General features: G+C 36.7%; 1 protein-coding gene across 1 annotated transcript; it reads right to left on the bottom strand.

Annotated features, from left to right (window-relative positions):
- Positions 1-401: 401 nt before the first annotated feature.
- On the bottom strand, positions 402-22,849 carry LOC110108590 (ATP-dependent Clp protease proteolytic subunit-related protein 1, chloroplastic). Its single transcript, XM_020839284.2, has 9 exons — positions 22,497-22,849; positions 10,069-10,184; positions 9,748-9,948; positions 9,552-9,656; positions 9,356-9,418; positions 1,761-1,872; positions 1,625-1,686; positions 1,349-1,531; positions 402-764 (listed from the first exon to the last, which is right to left on the bottom strand). The coding sequence occupies exons 1-9, from the start codon at positions 22,759-22,761 to the stop codon at positions 678-680; spliced, it is 1,194 nt and encodes a 397-aa protein (XP_020694943.1). The 5' UTR covers positions 22,762-22,849; the 3' UTR covers positions 402-677.
- Positions 22,850-23,490: the final 641 nt, after the last annotated feature.

The following is a 23,490-nucleotide window of genomic DNA, read 5'->3' as shown; positions in this document are numbered from 1 at the left end:
TAAAAACCCTTGTAAAAAATAGATATAGGATAACAAATTACCTAATGAATCATATAATTAAAAAGATATATTTTTTAGAGGGGTCAATTATCCCGTACTGAGCTCAAGGGGATCCACCCCTATACTCTTAAGCACTAATCTTATCCTAACCATCTGAACAACAAGGCAAAATTTCATCTTACATACAAACCGCTTTATATCATGATATTTATATATCTACCACCAAAAAATTTTAATATTTCATGTCTATCACCTATAAACAACTTTATTATTAAAAATGTCACTCTTATATTTGATTCCTACCACTCATACCACCTATAAACTTCGACATTTTATTCTTTGCACGCATATTTGATCTATAAGTAATAGGAACGAAATATTAAAAGTTTAAGTGTTAGATATATAAATAACATGATATAAAATGATAGATATGTAAATCTCCCATAAAACAATTCATTGAATACAATAATGGTTCATGACTGCTTTCAAAATATACTACCACCATATTTTTTTTATGCATATCTTCACATCGTATGGTACATTCTTTGGTAAATAGCCTGGAAATTAGGGCCTGGTGAAGCCATAGAAACCATGCAGGCAAACTATATGTACTGAAGTGGGTATATACTATGCTTGAAAACACAGCTAGAGTACTATATAACAAACATAGCCTACATCTATCTAAATCCTGAAGGAGCTGCCTGTGGACTACCTCCACCTGTTCTTCGCATGGCTTTCGATTGGGCCAAGAGCTTGTCATAATCCTGCTCAAATAAAATAAAATAAAATTCATAAGTAGAGCTAATTGAACCCCTTGTCAGGTTATATGCATCATTCATATTTATTTGAGAAGAAATTTGCGTTAGAGTATACTGACTGAAACCAAAACTCATATCCAAAAGTCCTCACAAAATGGAGCTATTATATTCTGTGCGGACACCGGAAGATTCTCCCGTCCCGTTAAGCACTCGGTACCAAGCAATGGGGTGACGTGACGCATTTTTATTGGTCTTTAGATGCCCTCCGGACTCCGCACAGAATAACAAATCCACAAAGTGAGGGTTGAATCTCTAGGTAGTATCTTATTTAAAACTCAATCTGCCTTTTGAAAATTCATCCAGAAACTAAGCTGGTTAAAACTCTCCGCCGTCATTACACTTAAAAGAAAAATAGATTAGCGCGGAGAGGCAGGGGCACGTGGAAGTTTTGGAGCCCACGCTCATGAAGATCGGCAAAAAAAATTATTGAATTTGTTTTAAAATTAATATTATAAAAAAGAGTTTATATTGCACTAATCTCAAAATAAATTCAATGATTTTTAAGTTCTTCATAAAAATCATTTCATTACCCGTTTCTCGAAAGTAGAATCTCTGGAATCTATGATCTTGTCTGCAATTCCATATTCAATGGCTTCTAATGCTTGAAAATATTTTGGGCGCTGAATGTCTTTAGCAATCTCTTCTTTTGGTTTTCCAATTCCTTTAGCTAAAAGCTCAATGTAGTAGTCTGTATTTGCATCCAGCTCTTTTGCCTGGAATATGTCAAGTGTTCAATTCATTAAATAATGGAGGGAAGAAGACAAAAGCAACAACAAAAAATAAAATATTGAAGGTAATTTTGCCACCTTAATCCACATGTCAATGACTGCTCCACTAGATTTGTTAACCTTTGGAAGATATAATTTAGCTGCAAAAGAGAAGAGCTTCGTCCACACAGTGATTTAAATGAAATAATTATATTTTAGATAGAAAAGAACGTACTGGAAGAATTGGGTTGCAGAGCTCGAAATCCCTTGGAACCGAGAGAGAGTAGCATTGCCGCCTGGCCATATGCCATGCCACAGTTGACAGTATATACTTTGGATTTGCAGTACTGCAAAGAAGAATTAAAATGTTTAAATTCATTGAAACTAAGGCTTACCATTTTCATGAATTACGGTAGCTAGATGTATTGCTGTATAATGGGGGACTTCTAGGGTTTGTTCGGGGCATTTGGTGAGTTTGAGAGTATTTGGAAAAGGGCTTGGAAGAGGAAATGATGAGATTGAGAGCGAATAGGACAACTAGGAAGAGAAAGGAAGAAATTAGGAGATAGAATGAGAGAACTGTAGATAAAGGTTTCTCCCAGGGGATCTGCAGAATGCATTGGAGTGGATGTGGGTGGGTTTGATGCATAACGAGAGCGTTTGGGATTTCAGGGAAGGATAATGTGAAGGGAAGCTTGACCGACAACAAGAGATTTAGGATTGTTTTGTTAGGCCGGTTCATCCTGAATCGGCCCAGCCGGCTCTCAGTTTTTCTACAAAAGGCAGACGCAGTCCGCCTCCCTTGGTTTTGGCCACCCAAAGGGTTTCTTAGCGGCTTGGGCTCTAGACTCTCTTGTCTAGAGATTTGGGAGAGACAATCCTCCTCTCAAATTGAGGATCTCTTGTATCTTTGATTTGTTCTTGTTTCGCTTTGCTTTCTTGATTGTTCTTCCGCCATATTTTCTTCGTTTTTCTCGCTGTTTTATCGATTATTGTTAGGTTTGCTTGCGAACTCAAGTATTTCCTATCATGTTCTTAGATGAGAAAGGAAGAGGTCAGATGAGAAGGGTACTGAGACTAGAGAGGGAGAAACATTACATCGAAGATTATAAAAAGGTTGAGGATTTAGAGAGAGGAGACTGAAATATGAGAGGGAAAAGCTGGGGGAAGGAGTGATCTGTGAGCTGCTGCGTCAAAGAAGCCGCACGGATTGGATAAGGGTAATCTAGATTTGGAGTGGAGAAAGAAACTAAGCTTGGAGTTTCATTTATGGAAAAAAAAGGCAAAGGTGCAGGGGAGGAAGATGCTTTCCTTGAATTGCCTCTTTCTCTAGGTATCCAGACTACACGCTCTCTCTGAAGTACCAGAGACTCAATTCACAACAACCACTCTTACTCAAAACAAGAAGACTCTTGGTCATCAGCATTCTTATGGAATAGGGCAAGTTGAGCACAAAATGGGCTACAACATGACTACACTTAACTACGATATGACACAAACATCTGCGCCCTATATTTATTGCAAACATCATAATTCTAAATGGGAAAGTAACAAGGTATTCCCTGTGTTACTGCATTCCTACTAGCGGTGCAAAGTGATCATCATTACTACACGGTCAATGATCTTCCTAAGGTTCAAAGTTGGCTCATCTCTCAATTGCCTTTGAGGAGACTTCTCGGGATCTGTGGCTTTTTGGTTCTTGGTCCTCGAATTCACAGCTCTCAATATGAGGAGCTCTTTCTAAGTTCTCCTTAGACTTATCAACAATAATAATCCTGTCTCGGCATCCTCTCAACATCATTATAGATCTTCTTGGGAGCCCCTTCTCACTTCCAAATTACCTAAACTAGTCCCCACATCTTCAAGTACTTGATCTCTTTGAACGAGGAGAGAACATTTCATTTCATTATATAGTGGATGGCCTCTGGAGCAGCAACAAGAAAACAAAGAGTAAAGTTTGCCCCCAGGCATACAAAATCAAGAAAAAAAAGCAATTTTTTAGAACATGTATCAGTAAAACAAAGCATGCACATCTTCATTAATTAGATAAAAAAAAGTTTAAGTTGTCATTCATGCAGAATTTTAGGTCATGTGACACTGTGATGAATAGGGCTCACGGTCTCCAACTTCCAGTGAATAAAACTCTTCTTTGGAGAGTGAAAATAGTGGAACTTGCTCATCATTTAAGAGCTATGAGTCCAAGGATAGTGGGCAGTATTTCCAACCAATCAAGTAACGATGATCTTACTCATGATGATCTGTTCAATATTTGTGGTTGCTAATAATTGCATTAAGAACAGGATGGTAATAGGGCAATCCCCAGGTAATGCAAAAACTCAATGTTTGAACACACCTGTAGGAAGAATGGGAGGCTTTTATGGAAATTCTCGTAGATATGGCATGGAAAAAATTACTTTGAGATTAGTTGAGTTAGTTGGTAGCTACTTGTAATGTGGTTAGTGGTTTATGGTTTATTATCTATGAAATAATGAAGTTGCCAGTCTTCCTAAGTTCATGTAAACGAAGGCGCAATTCAAGGCATGAATTAAGAAAGTCAAATTAACCCTCCAAATCTTAAAATTGCCGACCAACTCTATGCAAGATTAAAATTCAAATGGAGAAACATCTTAAGGTATGAATCAAGGCTCCACATCAAGTCTCCACAAGTGAAAAACCCACTCCATCCATTTGAAATTGACAACTTTACAGCTATCTAATCTTTTCACTTTTAACCACAAACCAATTTATCATTTTTTTTAATTTAAAATGTTTATAATGAATTGGAAAGAATAAAAAAGCTGAAATGATGTAATATATGCTTTATGCTAAATTCAATTGAAGTTCTTCTTCTCTTAGGGTTTATTGGCTTGGTGGCCGAAATGTTGGTTAGAGGCTTCATAAGTGAAAACCATTGGCATTTTACTTAATTTTATTTTAATATCAATTAGATCTCATAACTCTCCAAGGTTATCCTTTTTAATCCCCACTTCTTCTTGATTCAAAACCTAAAAAATTACTCCTCTCAATTCATACCTCCAAGGAAACACTCACCCTCCTCCATCACCTCCACAAGCCTTTATACATATCTCCTTGCATCATGAACAGTTACATCGCATCCCTACCTCTAGGTTTCACTCCACACAAGCAATCTGAGACCGCTTCCAATGCTTGAAGTCCACAACCAGCAACCCTCTCTACAAGGTAGCTCTCACCACCTTTTAATATGTCCACTTATCTTAGCTTCCTCAAGCCCAAATCCCCTCCAACATATATCATTTATCAATCTTATATCATCACCATCAAGAGGGCGTCCATTTTAACTAAAGCACTTACACTTCCATATTCCATAATTTTTTGTTCTTCAAGCTAAATACTATTGAAATTAACTATGCGTCCAGGCAACACCAACAAGGCTTCTACAAATTGCCAACAACAAATGTTAAATCTGCTTTCTAGTTCTGGGTAACCTCTACAAGTCCAAGCTTTAAATTATTTGTTTTTGGTACATTAATACATGATATCCAAGTGGTGATCAACACTTGGAAAATCAAGTCATACATAGCATGCAAAACCAACCCAAACTATTTAATAATTGAGAGTTGCGAGAACTGTTAGAAGTGTGATCCACTCGTACATTATCCATGCATTTGCTTAAGTTGTACTACTTGATATTTTGTATGTATTTTGTGTATTGTGTATTGTGCAATGTCCTATAAAAAAAAATAACAAGCACTATTATAACTCTACAAAGTTAATCTACTTATTTATTTTGATTTGCATGCATCATTTTTTATTTTAAAAAATAAAAATTATAAGCCATGTCCACTACATGTCTATGTCCTATATTTTAAATAATAGATATGTAATGTGTCCATATCATGTCGTTTCCGTATCTCCTTGTCTGTTTCCATGCATACTAGTTTAAAACAAAATAGCTTAAATTAAATTTGAATAATTGTTGTGTTTTATCTATTAGTTCATTCATGCTTATCATTATTGAAGAAAATAAGTTTCTAACAATTATTTAAAACTTCAAGAAAAATCATACACATACATTTCATTAATTTGAACGGAGCATAATTTTTATGACTATGTCCAACAGGTGGTGCAATAAGTCATGAATATTCTAATAATGTTTGTTTGAAAGTGTTGAAACCCCCCAAGGAGACATGGCCAATAGGATATAAACAAGATTTAACACTTTAAGTGATGGAAAATTCTGTGATGATTGTTTTCCATATAAACCGATCCTAAACATTTTTTCTATTTTGTAGGCTTAAGTCTTTTACATTTTTAAAAAATGTATTTGTTAGACTTAGGATGTATGTTAGCCTGTGAGATACAGTTATAGAAGGGGTGGATCAAAAGGATGACCCTACCATGGGTCAAGCCCAAGACCCACCTAGAAGGCAAAGCTTACAGACTCCATGGGCTGAGTCTATAATTATTACTAGGCTATATAATGGCAGGCACAGCTGCCAACAATGGTTATAATAATTTGGACATTATCTAATTTCCTGTTTTTATTGATTTTATATATATAAGCATGTTATGATTGTTTACGGAGTGCATATTATAAATGCACAGATTTCATCATTTACTTTTACTTGAAGATGATTTGGGCATGTTTTATGCGGTAGGCTCTTAAAATAAAATTAAGATTTCTATCAATTAAAGGATTTAAATAAAAAAAAATCAACCATATGACAACATACATTTTTTCTACTAAGATTTGTATGGCTTATTCAAATAAGTCACACTTTCAAATAAAAAAAATAAAATGATCATGCATGGCCAATGTGTCACATGTAGAAAGTCTTCACTTAAGGAGCAAATAACAAAAATTTATATTTCTGTGAGTCGGCATATGCATATTGCATACCCACACGATCAGACATCTTGACCTAAAAGCTAAGTCGTAAGTCATATTTTCTAAGCAAAACAGTCTTCCCTACTCTTTATATGCATTGAGATCGGACTATATAGTTTTAAAAAAAGGTTAGGTGGGTTTAGATGGTAGTCCTTTTCAGGCTGGGTTGTAAAGGTCGAACTGACTTATGCCTCATGTGAGGTGTAGGTCTTTCATTTCCGTGCACTCCGTTCGACTTATGTTCGATGCACTATCCCTCAGTAGCCCTCACCTTAGTTCAAAGATTTGAGGCTGCTACTGACTTTCAATCACAACATAAGCCCTCACCTTCCGGGCATTTCCTCCAACATATTTTGTTGATATAAGCCTCGACATTTTAAATTAACCTAGTCAAGTTGAACAAAAAAAAAATCTAATTTAAAGTATAACGCCCATCATAAGATAGTTTGTGATGAGGACATCGAAGATCAACAGCTACGATCGTGTCTATTTATTTTCATGTATTTTATTTGTTATTTGTACTTTTTCATTTCTACCCTCACTTGAGGGCTTTGTTTTATGTTTCATCTTCGTATGGATTGTATCACATCAGTTTGAGCACCAGTGAATTTCCTCAAAATCAAGTGCTCTTACATTTCATTCCTTCGGCTATCATTCTTAAAATATGATTTCATCATCTTGAAATTCCCAAAGTCTAAATCTTTGAACAAGAATTTCACAAATTTTAAAATGAAAAGATTAGCCAGTATTTTGATGATTTTTCAAAAGAAAGTACTAGTTTAATCAAAAGTATTCTCAAGTAACAAATGCTTGAAATATAATTAACTATATGGGCTTGCCCCTATGGAGCATTTGTAACCCAAAATAAAATAAACCCTATTTAATCAAATATTGAATAAGAAAAAAATCTCTGTTAAAATTAAAATTATGAGTTTTGTTATTGAGTCCATAATAAAATAATTGTTTTGTCCTTCGGGATAATATATTATTTTTCTATGTCGTACTCAATCACAAAATATTTGAATTCATTGAGGATGACAAAATTTCTCCAACAAGAGGCCGCAAAACTATAATCTTTTATTGGTGATCCAAGGTATGAGTTTCAAAGCCATCAAGCAACACAACAATAAAGGAGCCAATTTGAATGAAGGAATTTTGGTAGCTAGTCTTCCAATTTTTACATGGAACTTGGTCATATGGAACGAACTTTTATCTCAAGTTTAATAAGATTTTTTATGTTTGATATTTAGAAGGATTTCTCAACTTTGTTGAAAATTATCGGTTAAGTGAGGAAATTTTGAGAGAGTGGGAAAGAGAAATAAAAGAGAGGAACTTACGATGAGGCTTAGAAATTGGGGTACTAGGGAGAAAAAAGAGGAGAATTTAGAAGAGAATCATAAATGAGTTTCTCAAAGAGAATTAGAGAGAGAAAATAGATGTATGGATATAACTATTATGGGCATGGACAGTGTGCAATTGTATATGTAGAAGAGATTGACAAGTTTTAAGGAGAAGAAAAGAATTAGATACTTTGGGAGGTTGTTAGAAGAGGGATCAGAGAGTGTCAGATGAGAGTGGGCAGTCGGAATTAGAGAGGTAATGAGATAAGTGATAGTTGGAGGCAAGAAGAAGAGAGTGAATGATCGAAGAAGAGGGAGAAAGAACTTAAATTTATATAGGAGAAGAATTTAAGGTATCACCTAAGGAGAGAGCAAGAATCTGACAGCTGAAGAAAGGAAGAACACTGCATTAAAACTAAAAATTAAATTTTTTTAGAGGCCCAAATATAATAAATGTTCGATAGGGCACTCATAAAAAAGAGTATATTGCCCCTGGGACATAAAAAACAGGATAAGAACAAAATTCTTTAAGAAATACTTCAATGAGACAATATGTGTTCATACATTAATCAGACAAAAACGTTCTACATGTTGGTTATGCATATGATATTCTACTTTGAGAGCAAATCATGAGCAATTAAGGTGGTCATCAAGCCAATGTTTTTTCACTGAACTCATGTACTTCATTTTCTACTGTCTATGATTGTAACTATATTGAGCGATTTAAACAAATCAATTAAAATGACATCTAGTCTAATTTATGCAAAAGATCTTGAAAGGTATCTTTGGGAGCATAAGTCTTCTCTTTATTAAGTGAAACTTGCCACGGGTTAAAAGGCCTACAAAAAATAAATAATTAACCCAAGAGATAATTAGCATCATTAGCCTTGGTCTCAACTATTTTGCTGTGGTTTTTTAATCCTCTTTTTCCTTCGGATGCCAACATAAAAAGGGCCATTTTTTTTCGGTGATTAATGCAAAATCATAATTTTATTGGTATGTAAACAATGAAAAGGAATATTAATATATGTCTTGAAGATTCAACACATAATTTAGCAGTCCAAACAATGCCCAAACGTTGGACAAAATAACAAATATATTGTTAAAGAAAAAAAATATAATGTTGAAAATAAATATCCCAAATGGATAGCCAGACAGAAGTATGCCCCGAGCCCTAGACATTAGAAGAACTGTCTTGTGAAAGTAACATGAAAAATAAATATTGAAAATAAATTCTTCAAATGGGTAACCAGAGTACTCTTCAGCACTCTCTCTCCAACTAACAATCATAAAATAAAAAAATAAAATTCTAAATTTCTCATTCACATACCACCATATTTGCTCTCTTCCGTTGAAATACCATATTACCATTGGAAGTTGACACCGTGAAATGGATTTTTTTTGTAAAGTTAATAGAAATGACTCCAGCATGTAAAAACAATCATAGGAAAATGCTTTTTTACCTAAAAGGAAAATGCTTTTTGCCTAAAAGCAAGAACTAGAATATCACGGAAGCATATCTTTCCAAATAATTTGGAAGCTTTGATGGGCCATACATAAGGATTATCAACGCTTTCTGTGGAGTTGATTCATTTAGGAAGACAAGTCAGTTACACTTACAGCCATGGTATCAGCTATTGCGTATGCTTCAGTTTCAGATCCAACATTCTCCAACTTTTCATTCTAAAAAATTGAAAAGGTGAAGTCAGTAAAAGAAAGTTCATCCTACTTCAATCAAAACCTTTTTTGTTCAAAGAACAAAGAGCTACAAGCATTATACTGCTCAATCTATTTCAATGAATTCTTCAATGCTTACCTGAGTTCCAGATGAGTTTATGTACAAGTAAATAGGTTTGGAGGGGCTATCATAGTCTAACCACATAAGCTGTGCCACAATCAACTCAGTCACTGCTGGAACAATCTGTTTAACAAAAAAAAAATCAAGTAAAATAGAAAATGCAAATAACTATCTGTGTAAGGCTTTTATCACTTTGAGAAAGGTATTATCTTACAGGCATTCCCAGATAGCAAATCCGAGCATCTAGCAGCAAAGAAGGCAAGTCTGGAGGGGCAGTTCTAGGTCTACCATAACCTCTTGCTCCTCCACGGTACATGCTTACACTCATACTATACTTTGATGGGCCTTGCTTTACTCCTGTTAGGCTCCACATCCCTCCGTTATCAAGGTAATTCCTAGCCGATGAGATGCTTTCCTGCCAACATAGCAGCCGGTTCTATTAATTTCTTCCCATAAAAGTCTTGTACAGGATAAATGCATAAAGTTTAGATATTACCAATAAATTCCATTATGAAGGCCTAATTATAAAGCTTACCTCCGTAACTCTTTCCTGATGACGTGTTACAGGGTTATCTTCAGTCATGAACATGTCCAATTGTGAAGCTGTGAGGCCATAGAGGTGGTGCGGGACATTCTTGAAGTTTTCCATTACTGAATCAGAGAGAAGACTTCTAAAAACGGCACATGACATTTGATTGATTGACTCAAAAAAGACAAAAAGTTCATATGGAATTTGATTGCTAGATGATATGGCCAAACTATTTGATGCATACTTCTTTTGGTGTGTGATTTTTTAATGCAACTAAATAATGTGATGAATTAAATTCAAGCATATAAAACCAAAATTCACGAGCGAAGGACTACCAAGTAAAATAATTGTGATTTCTTTTGATATGAACCAACAAAAAAACTAAAAATGCATCACAGTAAAATTTAATAATTGTCCAATTTGAAATTTATGACAATTAAAATTGTAAGAAAAGCGTGCTTTGATTAAGGCTGACACAACAACCAAAACTAAACAACTTAACTAAAATCAAATTACGCTCACAAATCAATTACAAATTATGTTCACCAAAAAAATAGCACAAAAATAATTTACTAAATAAAAGATCCAGGCCTCACGATAGTATAAAGAAATTGGCTTCCCCTTGAAGTAGGGGATTTAATAAGTACTCTGTACTTGAAGAACTCACATCAACAACCACAAAAATTTGAGAAGAAAGTAATTTTTAAGTAAGCAATAAGTGTTCTTTACATGTCCCAAAGGTCATATGTTTATAATCATCAGATGGAAAAGGATTGATTGAGATTAGAATGGGAGTCGCTATAGGATTTTGTGCTGGCAGGTGAGCAAAAGACTTGCTTTGATGAAGTCGTAGAAAGCTGTGATCTTGCATGCAAAAAACTAGCATTGAAATTATTCAACATCAATCTATCTGGCTTGGAAATTTACAGAGGCTTGATGTTATTATTGTTGTTGTTCGAGAATAATCAGTAAATCATCAACAATGGACTTAGCTTGTTAAGTCAAGTTGATGAGGACATCGTCAGCATTTTCGACACATGTACCTTTATGAGAAGCCGGAGATCGACGGCCACGAGCATGAGTTGTATTTTGTCATTTTATGTAGGAGTTTATTTTATTTTCATGTTTTTTCTGCTTTTGCCCTTATGGGCATTGAGTCGTTTATGTAGCCCGGAAGGGCATTTGTGTCATTTCTTGTTATTTCATTTTGGCCTATTTATATGAGGCCTCATGCATTGTAATTTCAGTTTTGATGAATGAAAGAATGACATTTCATGTTCTCTTTGTGAGTGCAAACCTCCACGATCTCTTAGTGAGTTCGTAGGAGAAGCTAGATCTCTTTGTGAGTTCTAGTTTTTTCTTGTTCTTTTATTTTTCTTTATTTCTCTTGATCTCGTCGTCGTCACGAAGGTTTGGGTGGAAGCAATTGTGGAAGATTGGAATTCGTTCTTCGAATCCCTAGAAAATTTCAATTCTTCCTCCCTTTGCTCTTGCCGCCACCTATTCCAAGCAGCCCAAAGCCGCCGGCCCCTTTTCTGCAACCTCCCGCCGGCCAACAACTCAGCCACCCGCCGGCCAGTCTCTTGCTGGCCAGCAGCCAGCCACCCGCCGGCCAGCCCAACAGCCCCATCCCGCCGCCTACCCCTCTTGGAGTTTTGAATTTGAAATTCAAAGCTCTCATGAGGCTTTGATACTTTCCTAATTTAGCTCCTTAATTTGAGGTCTCCAAATTAATTAGATTTCAATTTGAATTTGAATTCAAATTGGTCTTAATTAATACCCTCTTATTAGGAAACTTCCCTAGCTCATTAACTCAAAACTTTCCCTCCACAAATCAGATCAAGTTGACATCCTCCAATCACCGTTCTTTGGCGTGGGATTCAATTTCGACGACACCATTGAAGATTACATCGACCGTATACATTACACCTTAGTGGATGTGATCGACGAGCAAAGATCAAAGGGACGTTGGATCATCCTTGGATGACCGTCATCCTCCACCACTCCGGCCACCTATCCAAGAGCGACGATCTTAGGCTCCTTCTTCCTCTGAGTGACCTCGGTTCTAATGTGGAGACTCTTCTTCCGCTAAAAGCCTAGTCTAGTTGAGTGTATGGGCTCCAAAGGTGAAAGTTCTCATTATTAAATCGTGGATTCTTGTTTATTGTAGTAGTTTCACAATTGATCTTTGTGTTTTCTTAAATTGTTTGGTTAACCGACTTCACTCTTCTTTGCCTAAGCAAATTAAAAACTAAGAATTCTAATGATCAATCATTGTTATAAGCAATAAATTTATTTTGGGATTATTTTGTTAAATCTGCTCTCTTTAATTTCCTTAAAGTAACTCCTGAACGGGTTTGTTTCACATCATCATGGTATCAGAGCATGGTAGGCATGCATGACATGTTAGAAAAACATCCTAGGGTCTAACCTTGTGTTATAGTTTAATTTTTGCATGCATATCATTGCATATCTAAGCTTATTCACTGTTTTTCACTGTTGTCTTTACAATTCCTGCACGCATTTAGTGGGTTTTAGGTTATCTTTTCATGTACTTAAGTGTTGTCCACACTCTAGACACCTAACCCAACACTTAACGCAATTATTTCAGCATTGTAGTGTGCTGTCCAGAAGTTTCCTGCACCGTTTAGTGACATTTAGGTGACCTAAGACCATTGTTAAGTTGCTGTCCACAGCATTCCAGCAGCTTATAGAAGCCTTAGGAGCATCATACTTTAGTGTCTTAGTGCTGTCCAAGCCTTAGCAACCTTCCTAAGTGACTAGGTGACTTTAACCAATAGCTTAGCTTGCTGTCCAAACTTTTTCTGCACCCTGTAGTGAGTCTAAGTGAGTCTAACTTAATGTCTAAATGATGTCCCTTACGCCCATTCTTCTTTAAGCATCTTAGCACTTTCCAATGTACTAGATAGGATTTCAAAAGAGGTTAGACGACCTAGTTAGCCTTGTAGGCTCGCTAACTAAAACCACAAAGGAGGAACATGTTCACTCTCCCCACTCTAGGTACGTGCCCCAATCGGTCAATCATGCTAGTCAGAGGATGCCCCACTCGACTTATCAACCTAGACCTGATCCTAAGCAGCAACAACCTCACTTTCAGTCACCTTTCCGTCCACCCAACTTTGATGGTTCATCGGATCCTTACTACTTTAGGGAATGGGCTAGACAACTAGATGACTATTTTGAATCATGTCATATCCCTGAATCCCACCAGGTTAGCATCGCTAAATCTCAACTCAAAGGTCAGGCTCTTCGATTTTGGATGAAATTGGAAGATTATAAAGAGTCTCGCGGTGAGTACCTTACTTGGAAAGACATGAGACGAGAACTTAATTTGAAATACCGACCCTCTATTAGTGACCGTCATTTAGAGCATCCCCCTACCTCGTTTGCTGGGACAAACCATGGACATCACGGTAGTCGAAACCACCCATCCTTTAGTAACGACAGGGTTGTTGTCCCACCCTGTAGGTCTTCACTCAGCCTTGGTGACCGACCCTTTAATGGGTCTTCTGTTGGTTCGAGCCAATATGACTCCCACTTTGACTAACTTCTAGCCACCTCAGTCAACCTTTAGCCTCCCTGGTCCTTGGCCCTGCAAGTTTACTTTTGATAGAGAAATGCATTAACAAGAAAACGCCCTCTGAACCTAAAACTGAGTGCATCCATTTCGTGGATGAAAATTATATTAAGGGTAACGAGGACTTCTTTGAGGATGGAACAAAAGAGATTGAATCAGACTCCCAGAATGACTTAAACCCTGAGCTAGGAAAGCTAGAACCTTTAAACGTCGACACCTTAACCAACCCCGATCCTAGTCTCCTCGAGGATAAGTCTTTGGACAAAGTATGACTGGATGATAGTAATGTGATCTTGAAAGAAGCCAATCGGACTTTGAACACTTAGAATTTAAATTTGGAAGATCCTGATTTAGTTGTAACACATACTGAGATGACTCCGGATAATTCTGATTTAATTTTGAATAATTCTGATTTAATTTTGGATAATTCTGATGGCGACGTAGATAATCTCGAGTTGGAAGTAAGTCAATCGAATTTATCACCTGATTTAAGTGAAACGGAACCCATGGGTCTTAGGGTTGCAACCAAACCTGAGTCTCTTTCGGAAGAGAGTACTTTGAGTCTGAAAGTTTTTGAGCCTGATTTAAGCAATGAGCCTCCTCTTGTTTCATTAGAGTCTAAGTTTAGAGCTGCTCATTTAGATTTATATTTAGCAAAGTGTGTCATTCCCGATTTGACTTACCTAACCGCTCCTTGTACCAACTTTAATATTCGATAGAGCGTGAGTCCCATACCGTCTAACGAATCTTTGAGCTATCCCCTTATAGATGTGATCAGGACCAATCATCTTATTTTATTTCTGATTCCTACATTTTTGCCCGTTATAGCCTCGTCCTACTATGATAAGGACCACTTCTATCCTAGTTGGATGAATTTGTTCGATTACACTACCCCCACTAGGAGACTGCTGACGACCCTAACTGAAACTACCTATAGAAGAGCCCTAGTAGCTAAGAGTGTCTTCATTTCTCTCCCTACACCAGTTCCCTTAGACCGAACACTTTAGACCCCCTCTTCTCGTAACTCCTCCACCTTTTCTAGCTATGTGTTCGTGTGAGTTAGTATGTTGTGTGTGTTTTGTAGTCTGTTGTCTTCCTATTTTGTCTATGCTTAAAACTTTTGTTTGTGAGCTCATGAGTCTTGTCATTCATCATGCACCCCCCGATCTCTTGCATTTGCATCTGCATTTCACCTTCAGGAGTTACTCATCGAAATTAAACAAAGTAACACCCATTTTAAAATTATTGCTGATAACAAAAAAATGTTCAAAGAATTCAAAGTTGGAGACCCTGTGATGGTACGGGTCCGCCTGGAGCTTTTTCTCCATGCCCCCTAAAGAAGCTGCATGCTCGAAGCACTAGACCATTTAAAATAATCTCAAAGGTTAATAGTAATGCCAACGTATTGGACCTCTCTTGAGGCTTTAACTTGAATCCTACATTTAATATAGAAGACCTAGTAGCCTTTGAAGGACCTGAATTTTAACCCCAAAATCCACTCCTTAAATCAACCTTGTGTGACCCCACCTGGTAAGATCCCAACCTAACTCCACTCCCCAATTTATCTTACTCACCCATAGCGGAGAAGATCGAATCAATACTAGATGATGAGGTCATTTCCACATAGGAAGGTGGACACCAAAGATACCTAGTTCCTTGGAAAGGGACACCGGAGATAGAGGATACTTGGATCGACAGGGACGAGCTACAGAGCCTAGACCCAGATCTCCTAAAGTTGTAGGAGGGCTCCATAGATATATACTCGACGGGGTCGAGTTTTCTCCCACCTGAGGAGAATGATGAGGACATCGTCAGCATTTTCGACACATGTACCTCTATGAGACGCCGGAGATCGACGGCCACGAGCATGAGTTGTATTTTGTCATTTTATGTAGTAGTTTATTTTATTTTGATGTTTTTCCGCTTTTTCCCTTATGGGCATTGAGTCGCTTATGTAGCCCGGAAGGGCATTTGTGTCATGTCTTGTTATTTCATTTTGGCCAATTTATATGAGGCCTCATGCATTGTAATTTCAGTTTTGATGAATGAAAGAATGACATTTCATGTTCTCTTTGTGAGTGCAAATCTCCACGATCTCTTAGTGAGTTCGTAGGAGAAGCTAGATCTCTTTGTGATTTCTAGTTTTTCTTGTTCTTTTATTTTTCTTTATTTCTCTTGATCTTGTCGTCGTCACAAAGGTTTGGGTGGAAGCAATTGTGGAAGATTGGAATTCGTTCTTCGAATCCCTAGAAAATTTCAATTCTTCCTCCCTTTGCTCTTGCCGCCACCTATTCCAAGTGGCCCAAAGCTGCCGGCCCCTTTTCTGCAACCTCCCGCCGGACAGCAACTCAGCCACCCGCCGGCCGGCGGGACCCTCTTGGAGTTTTGAATTTGAAATTCAAAGCTCTCATGAAACATTAATTGTTTCCTACATTGCTTCCCTAAATCATGCCCTTAATTTAATTGGATTTTAAATTTCGAATTTGAAATTCGAAATCAATCTAATTGAATGCCTTTAATTTAGGAATCTCTTCCCATTTAAAAATTGAAGTTTTAATTTCAGATTTTATTAAAATTCTGGAATTAAGACTAGTTGTCCCACCCACTCAAAACCTCAACGCCACCTCACCTCCTACATGGCCGGCCCCCTTATTGGGCTCCTCTCTCTCTCCTAATCACCTTAATAGCCCCACAAAATCAGCCCCAATTCCCTCCTCTCATTACCGCCCCTCTCCTTTTGGAATTAATTTGAAATTCTCAAATTATTCCCTCCCATGTACTACAACCTGAAATAATTTCAGTTTGCTGAAATTAATTCCTTAGCCAATCCAACCTTCATCCACCAACCCGCCACCTTCTTCCTCTCTTTTCCCAATTCTTTTGTGCATCTTCCCGCCCGACAAGAATGCATGGCGGAACCCGAATGGGACTTTGGATTTGTGCATGACGACCAAGATCAAGTTGACATCCTCCAATCACCGTTCTTTGACGTGGGCTTCAATTTCGACGACACCATTGAAGATTACATCTACCGTATCCATTACACCTTAGTGGATGTGATCGACGAGCAAAGATCAAAGGAACGTTGGATCATCCTTAGACGACCGTCATCCTCCACCACTCCGGCCACCTATCCAAGAACGACGATCTTAGGCTCCTTCTTCCTCGGAGTGACCTCGGTTCTAATGTGGAGACTCTTCTTCCGCTAAAAGCCTAGACTAGTTGAGCGTATGGGCTCCAAAGGTGAAAGTTCTCATTATTAAATCGTGGATTCTTGTTTATCATCGTAGTTTCACAATTGATCTTTGCATTTTCTTAAATTGTTTGGTTAACCGACTTCACTCTTCTTTGCCTAAGCAAATTAAAAACTAAGAATTCTAATGATCAATCATTGTTATAAGCAATAAATTTATTTTGGTATTATTTTGTTAAATCTGCTCTCTTTAATTTCCTTAAAGTAACTCCTGAACGGGTTTGTTTCACATCACAAGTTTATAGTTGATTCTAAAAAGTTTAGAATATATTTTTGAAATATATTAAATTTGTCATCAATAGCATCTATTTTTTCTGTTGTCTAGTGAAAGTTGTTTATATTATTTTGCAATTTTTCAAATTAATCTATACAGGCAGATTTAGGAGGCATATTGATATGCAAGTTGCACTATTTTTTAAATAATGAATGAGAGAAAGATGAGAGGAAAATATCTGAGATAAGAGCGACAGGAAAAGAAAACATATTTGCATAACAATCAAAATGAAACTGAGGTTAAGAGAACTTCCAAGATGGAGGTGGGTACTAAAAAGACCACTTACATCCAAAGCTTTCCTTAAACAATTTAGATCCTTTTGATTAAATTTTATTTGGCCTTAAAAACACACAGTTTAGCCCAATAGATTATAATATATCCAAAAAATAAAGACAAAAATGTGATTTTTCAAGAATTTTATAAAATTAGCAATCCTTTAAAATAGTAATAAACGTACAAAGTTTATCGAATCAAAACAGTTATCATCGAAATATAATTTTTAGATATCTTATTTTAATTCTAATACAAGGTAAATTTATCGTTTGTGGAACAATTATTACGTCATCTGACCGGACGTAGAGCTACGTTCGGCCGCCAATAACATGTCGCCACGTGCTCTTACTCTTTACCGAGCGGCCCGACGACTTGACCCGGAGCGGAACCCGGGAATGCTATGTTCGCGATTTTCTCGGTATTGCTCGGTATTGCTTTGCAAAAATGAGAAATACCGCTCTGTGAAGACCAATACCATGCAAATACCGAGTTGTACCGAGTTTTTTTTACAACTCGGTACAACTCAGTATTTGCTCAGGATTTGCTCGGTATTGCTAGGGATTTGCTCGGTATTGCTAGGGATTTGCTCGGTATTGCTAGGGATTTGCTCGGTATTGCTAGGGATTTGCTCGGATTTGCTCAAGATTTGCTCGGTATTGCTAGGGATTTGCTCGGTATTTGCTCGGTATTGCTAGGTATTTGAAATATATCCAAAAGGTGATGGGATGTTGTTCGGCTCGTCAAGGATTTAAAAAAAACGCACGTGCGAGAACCCAAAAAACAGCGGGACGGGTCGGCGACTTTTCTTCATGCTACGTAGCGCTAAAACATTGGTGGCCGAACGTAGAGGAGCTTACGTTCACCAGACCGAATAAAAGTTCGTGGAACACGCCTCTTTTATTTAAAAAATCTAAGAAAAAATTTAGGTTAAGCTCACACAAAAGTTCTGTTAAACCTTTTTGATAATGGTAATCCCTTGAATAAAACAAGAGAGTAGCACATAACATTATATTGTCTTTATATACTGAGCTTTTAACTAGGATATCTTCAAAGTCATAGGGTAGTTGAGGCCTTGGGAGGTTAGGAGAACGTGGGAAATGTTTAATAGAGTTTTGAAGATGTTTGATGTGTTTTGGGGTTGAGAAACCTAAGATTGAGGTTATATAGAGAAGATGAGAATAATATTGGGAATGAGAAAGAACAAAGGTAAATAAAGATAACTAATGAATCACTAAAGCCCTACAAAATCAACTACTAAGTTTCACCAGAGAGTAGAACAACCACCAAATCTTTCTATACAAATTTACACTGGTAACATATAATTTTTATTTAGTTTAGGCAAAAGTATAAATCAAGATCCTTTTCATAGGCTTTTTAAGCCTGGACAACTTAAGAAAATATTAGGAGCCAATAACAATGTTACATTAATTGATAACTTGCATGGATACAAAGAGAAAAAATTAAGATAAATAAAATAAAATTTAAAGCTTCCAAAAATATGAAATTCAGATTGGTCAAATAAATCAAGTTGAGTGGACTTGAATTCAATTAATTTTAAAAAAAATTGTTTTCTTGACTGGCATGGCTCATCTACCCATTAGAAGAACTTAAATTAAACTTATTAATTATTTTCCAATGATTGAAGAGAAATTATGAGTCATTCATGGGCTTGCATGGAGAGTTATGGAGGATGAATAACCCAGATTTTAATGGAGTGCCTTAGTTTGTGACTTTGTCATTGGGCTTTATCTTGGAATTGCATCAGTAGTACCTACAAAAATAAACTTAGGTCATAAGATACTTGATCTAATCATCAAACTTCTTAGCATCGATTATCCTTTTGTGACCCAACAACTCAAGCTTAGCATAGCCCTAAAATGGTAAGTTAAGTCTACCGTGATTATTCTTCATGAGAACTTCATCATCCATATCCTCTATATCTTTATATTTCTTTTTTCCATTTACATCATCCGTATCCTCGTCATCTTTAGAAGGTAAAGATAAACCTAAAAAGACTTGGTTAGAAAATATCAGAAATGACCATTCTTTATTAGATTTAAATGAGAATTTAACTCTTAACATAACACAATGGAGAAGAAGGATTCATGTAGCCCACCCCACATTGTGGGTTAAAGGCTTGATGTTGTTGTTGTTGTTGTTGTTGTTGATTAGTGGTGCATGTATCATGGTTCCTCAAATGAGTAGGTAAATTACTATGGTTCATTATGGTTCTAGAGGTGTCAAAATGGGTCAACGGGTCAGGTCCAACCCGAAATTGATTTGACCCAAAACTGATTAACCCTAACCCAACTCATTTAATAAACAGGTCAAAATACGGACCCGATCTGACCCGCTAGCAAGCCGAATGACCCAAACCCGACTCGATAACTCATTTTAATTATAAACAAATAATTATAACTTTTAAATAATAATTTTTAGATTAATTAATAAAAATAAGACAATCATACCAACAAATAAAAAATTTTAAAAAAAAAAAAACATAATTTAAACGGATCATTTCTGGTAAAAACAAGTTGGACGGGTCAACTCAAACCCAACCCATTTAATAAATGGGTCGGAATTTTGAAACCAAACTAAACCCATTTATTAAACGGGTCAACCTGAACCTAAATTTTTTGGGTCGAGTTATTGGGTATGGTCATTTTTTGACACCCCTACATGGTTCCCAGTGTAGTGAGGCCAACAATTGACGGAACATCAATTCTAGTGTCTACAATCTATTCTTAACACCTCCCCCCAAATTGTAATCATATCGATGGCTCAGCTTGAATAGAGATTGGATAAGACTCTGTTAGGCCGCCGGTTCAATGTGACCGGCTCAAGTCTATAGGAGGCAAACTAGTTCTGCCTCCTCTACCTTGGCCGCCCAAACACATGGGTCCCACCCATCTATTTGATTTCCAAATTCAATTGAGGGGGGCGGCTAGGGCTTTGGGAGGGAAAATTGATTAGGAAAGTTTTGTATTAAAGAGGATGAGAGGGATTAGGGAAATATTATGTTTTAATTTATTAGAATTAGGGTTTCTTGGTATTTGGGCTTAGACTTTCTTGTCTAGAGATTTGGGAGAGAAGATCCTCCTCTCGAATTGAGGATCTCTTGTATCTTGCTTGGTGTTTATTCCTTTTGCTTTCTATAAAGATTTTGCTATCGTTTGCTTGCTTTTCTGCGACGTTTCCACATTTTTCCTCTCTGATTTTACTGATTTTGGTTAGGTTTGCTTGCAAACTCAAGTAGATCCGATAGGATTACTTGCGAACTCAAGTATTTCCTATCAGACTCTTAACTTTGATAAGATTTTATAATATGTCAATGATGTGGTTTATCATATAGAACAAAAACATATTAAACATAAATTATTAAAGAATAGACTTAGATGGTTTTGGCTTAAATAGAAGAAGGGAAAATATGCAATAACAAGAGTTAAAAAAAAATCAAGGAACTAATCAATGAACTAGCTCAAGTCAATTATTAATGAGTTTTGGTTCAATATTGGATCATGGCAATCCTAGTGAAAACAAGACCAAGTTCTCAATGTTAGGTGCCCTAGTAAATAGAACTCAAACAAAATTATTGCAAACCTTATGCTAACATTACTCTTCTATTTGTTGTCTACCATTCTCATCTCTCTCTCCGTCCCACCCTCCACTACCACCATCCATCATCATCTATTGTGTTTGCATCCATCACCCATTTGCCTTCAATTCATCGCATTCTCCTCTATAAACTATAAACATCATATGGCTCCCTCAACATTATTGTGCCTTTAGAGTGTTGCACCCATGGAATATGGATCTCATTGTCATGTGGCACCAACATCATTGCCATCTTTGCCTTCAAACCATTGCAACACAAATTCAAATCAAATCCTACATTGAGTGGCCATCATGACAAAGAAAATTACCCTTCCTCGAGACACCCCATCTGTTTACTCATGCACACCCTTTTATTCCCAATAAAGGTAGTTTGGATGTTTAACTCAAGGTCTAGTTTTAGCCTAAATTGCAATAAAGTCGAGTTCGGGATACATTGATCTAATTGGCCTGTTTCTAAATTTAGCTCCAGTGAAACTAAAACCACGAGTTCTCATGACAATCCCTATATTTTAGTATAATTAAGTTAAACTTACATTGATTTGCATGCCCACTAGAAAGGCATGTTGACACATTAAGGTTAAGATATTGGGAAAGGAAAATATATATATTAAATATAACATGAGTAGAAGTTTTGCAAAACAAATAATCGAGTAAAAACCAAACATTGTAAATAGAAAACAATAAAGAATAAGTCAAAAAACCAACTCCAAATAGTTGGGGATAAAGCTACTGATTATAATGATGGTACAGACCAAAATACATTCAACTAGTCTTTCCAAATGCAGTCAATATTTAAATCTCATGGCATGCTAGATATGAATTAGAAAGCCTCAATCATAAGACACTCGACATTATTGTCATCTGTATCCCGAAGTATGTTTTTAGAAACAAAATATCTGTTTTCTGCTCCATAAAGCATCAGGCTTGATCAGCAAAGCACTTTGATAAGCTACTAGAACTGTAAGACTATTATTAGCGAAAGTAAATGACATAAAGCTTGTATACTCTCTAATTTGGTTTCATGAAACATTAAAATATCATCAGGGTATCCCCAATAATGAGAGCTTCTAGTATGATTCAGTTTCCATCGCACTTGCTAGGATGTAGTATAAAAATCAATTAATGAACTGTCTGAATAGCATGATTTTTCTTCTTCTTTTTTCCATTTCAAAACACCAATAACTTAAGGTGCTGAAGTTTTAACGGCTCAGCAAAACATTCATGACAGAGCGTAACTCATCAAAATCATAAAAAACACAAATGTTTCAGCACTTTCAAACAAAGGTACGTATCCTCGCAGGTCCATACTAAATGCCTGAATTGAACATGCAAAAAGAATATTCCTAAAAAATCCATATTGTAAATATAATAATTGAACAGGGAATTCAAGGGAAGTGATAGAAAGGAAAAGGTCGGCTCACATCCATCTTTGAGATTCCCCTCATGGAACTGCTTGGGTATATGATCGTAGTTTCTGGATGCCTCACATCTCCATGCAAATTTTCTAGTGGAAGTAACCCGAATAAGAGGAGAAGACGAGAGCAGAAGATTCAGGCTAGGTAGGAAGGAGCTCTTCACGAGGGCTGAGTTGCGGGATGAACCAAGAATCTTTCTTCTGGGCGACAATAGGTCAAACTGAGAAGATGAGAGAGTGGCGGCGGTAGAGGAAACGGTGGAGACCGCCATTGGCAACGAGCTCGCGGATGGAGATCGAATGGTACTGAGAACTCAACCAGTCCACCGGCTTGCCCACGTTAGATCCGGATTGGTTCATTGCTTTCGGAGAGTAATATACTTCTTCGGAAACTCCTTTTTTGTTTTTAATTATTTAAAGTGTTTGATTTTATATTACTCATTTACTCATAGTATATTTGATTGATCAAATATTTTTAATAGTTTATTATTTATAGAAGTATGTCCAAATTTTTATTTTGAGCTAAAACGCAATTATTAAATTAAAAAATGTGTAATAATGCACAACCAAATCATAGATTATTCTGTGCGGACACCGAATAGGAGAACAAACTGGTTACGCTCGGTATTGAGTGCGGTACATTTTGGAATGACGTGCCGCATTTGCATTGATCTTCGGATGACATCTGAACTCTGCACAAAATAATAAATCCAACCAAAAGCTCATGAGAACTTCCAAATAAGAAAGTCTTCTTCCCATCACCTTACCTATCTCTAGTTATATCAAAACTCTTGTGATTGACCTACGGTGAAGCTTCAGAGCAATGCTATCAAGTAGGGGTGTCAATATTTGACACGACCCGAAAATCCAACACGGAAATTTCGGGTTCGGGTCAACTCGAACTCGAACCGGTCGGGTTCGAGTTAGAGTTTTCGATCCGTTTAAAAAATCGGTTCAAGTTCGAGTTGACCCGGAAACCCGAAAATGACACGGATTGACCC

The sequence above is a fragment of the Dendrobium catenatum genome, unplaced genomic scaffold, assembly GCF_001605985.2.
Source record: "Dendrobium catenatum unplaced genomic scaffold, ASM160598v2 fragScaff_scaffold_923, whole genome shotgun sequence".
Lineage (NCBI taxonomy): Eukaryota > Viridiplantae > Streptophyta > Magnoliopsida > Asparagales > Orchidaceae > Dendrobium > Dendrobium catenatum.
The sequence above is the reverse complement of the archived record's forward strand: the minus strand, read 5'-3'. Positions and strand labels throughout refer to the sequence as shown.

Coding starts and splice junctions, on each gene's coding strand:
- LOC110108590 (XM_020839284.2), bottom strand. CDS start 22,761: ATGGCGGTCTCCACCGTTTCCTCTACCGCCGCCACTCTCTCATCTTCT. Junction 1,873..9,355: donor CAATAGCTGATACCATGGCT/GTAAGTGTAACT, acceptor TCTTCTTTGCAG/TACTGCAAATCCAAAGTATA. Junction 1,687..1,760: donor TCTGCAACCCAATTCTTCCA/GTACGTTCTTTT, acceptor TCTCTTTTGCAG/CTAAATTATATCTTCCAAAG.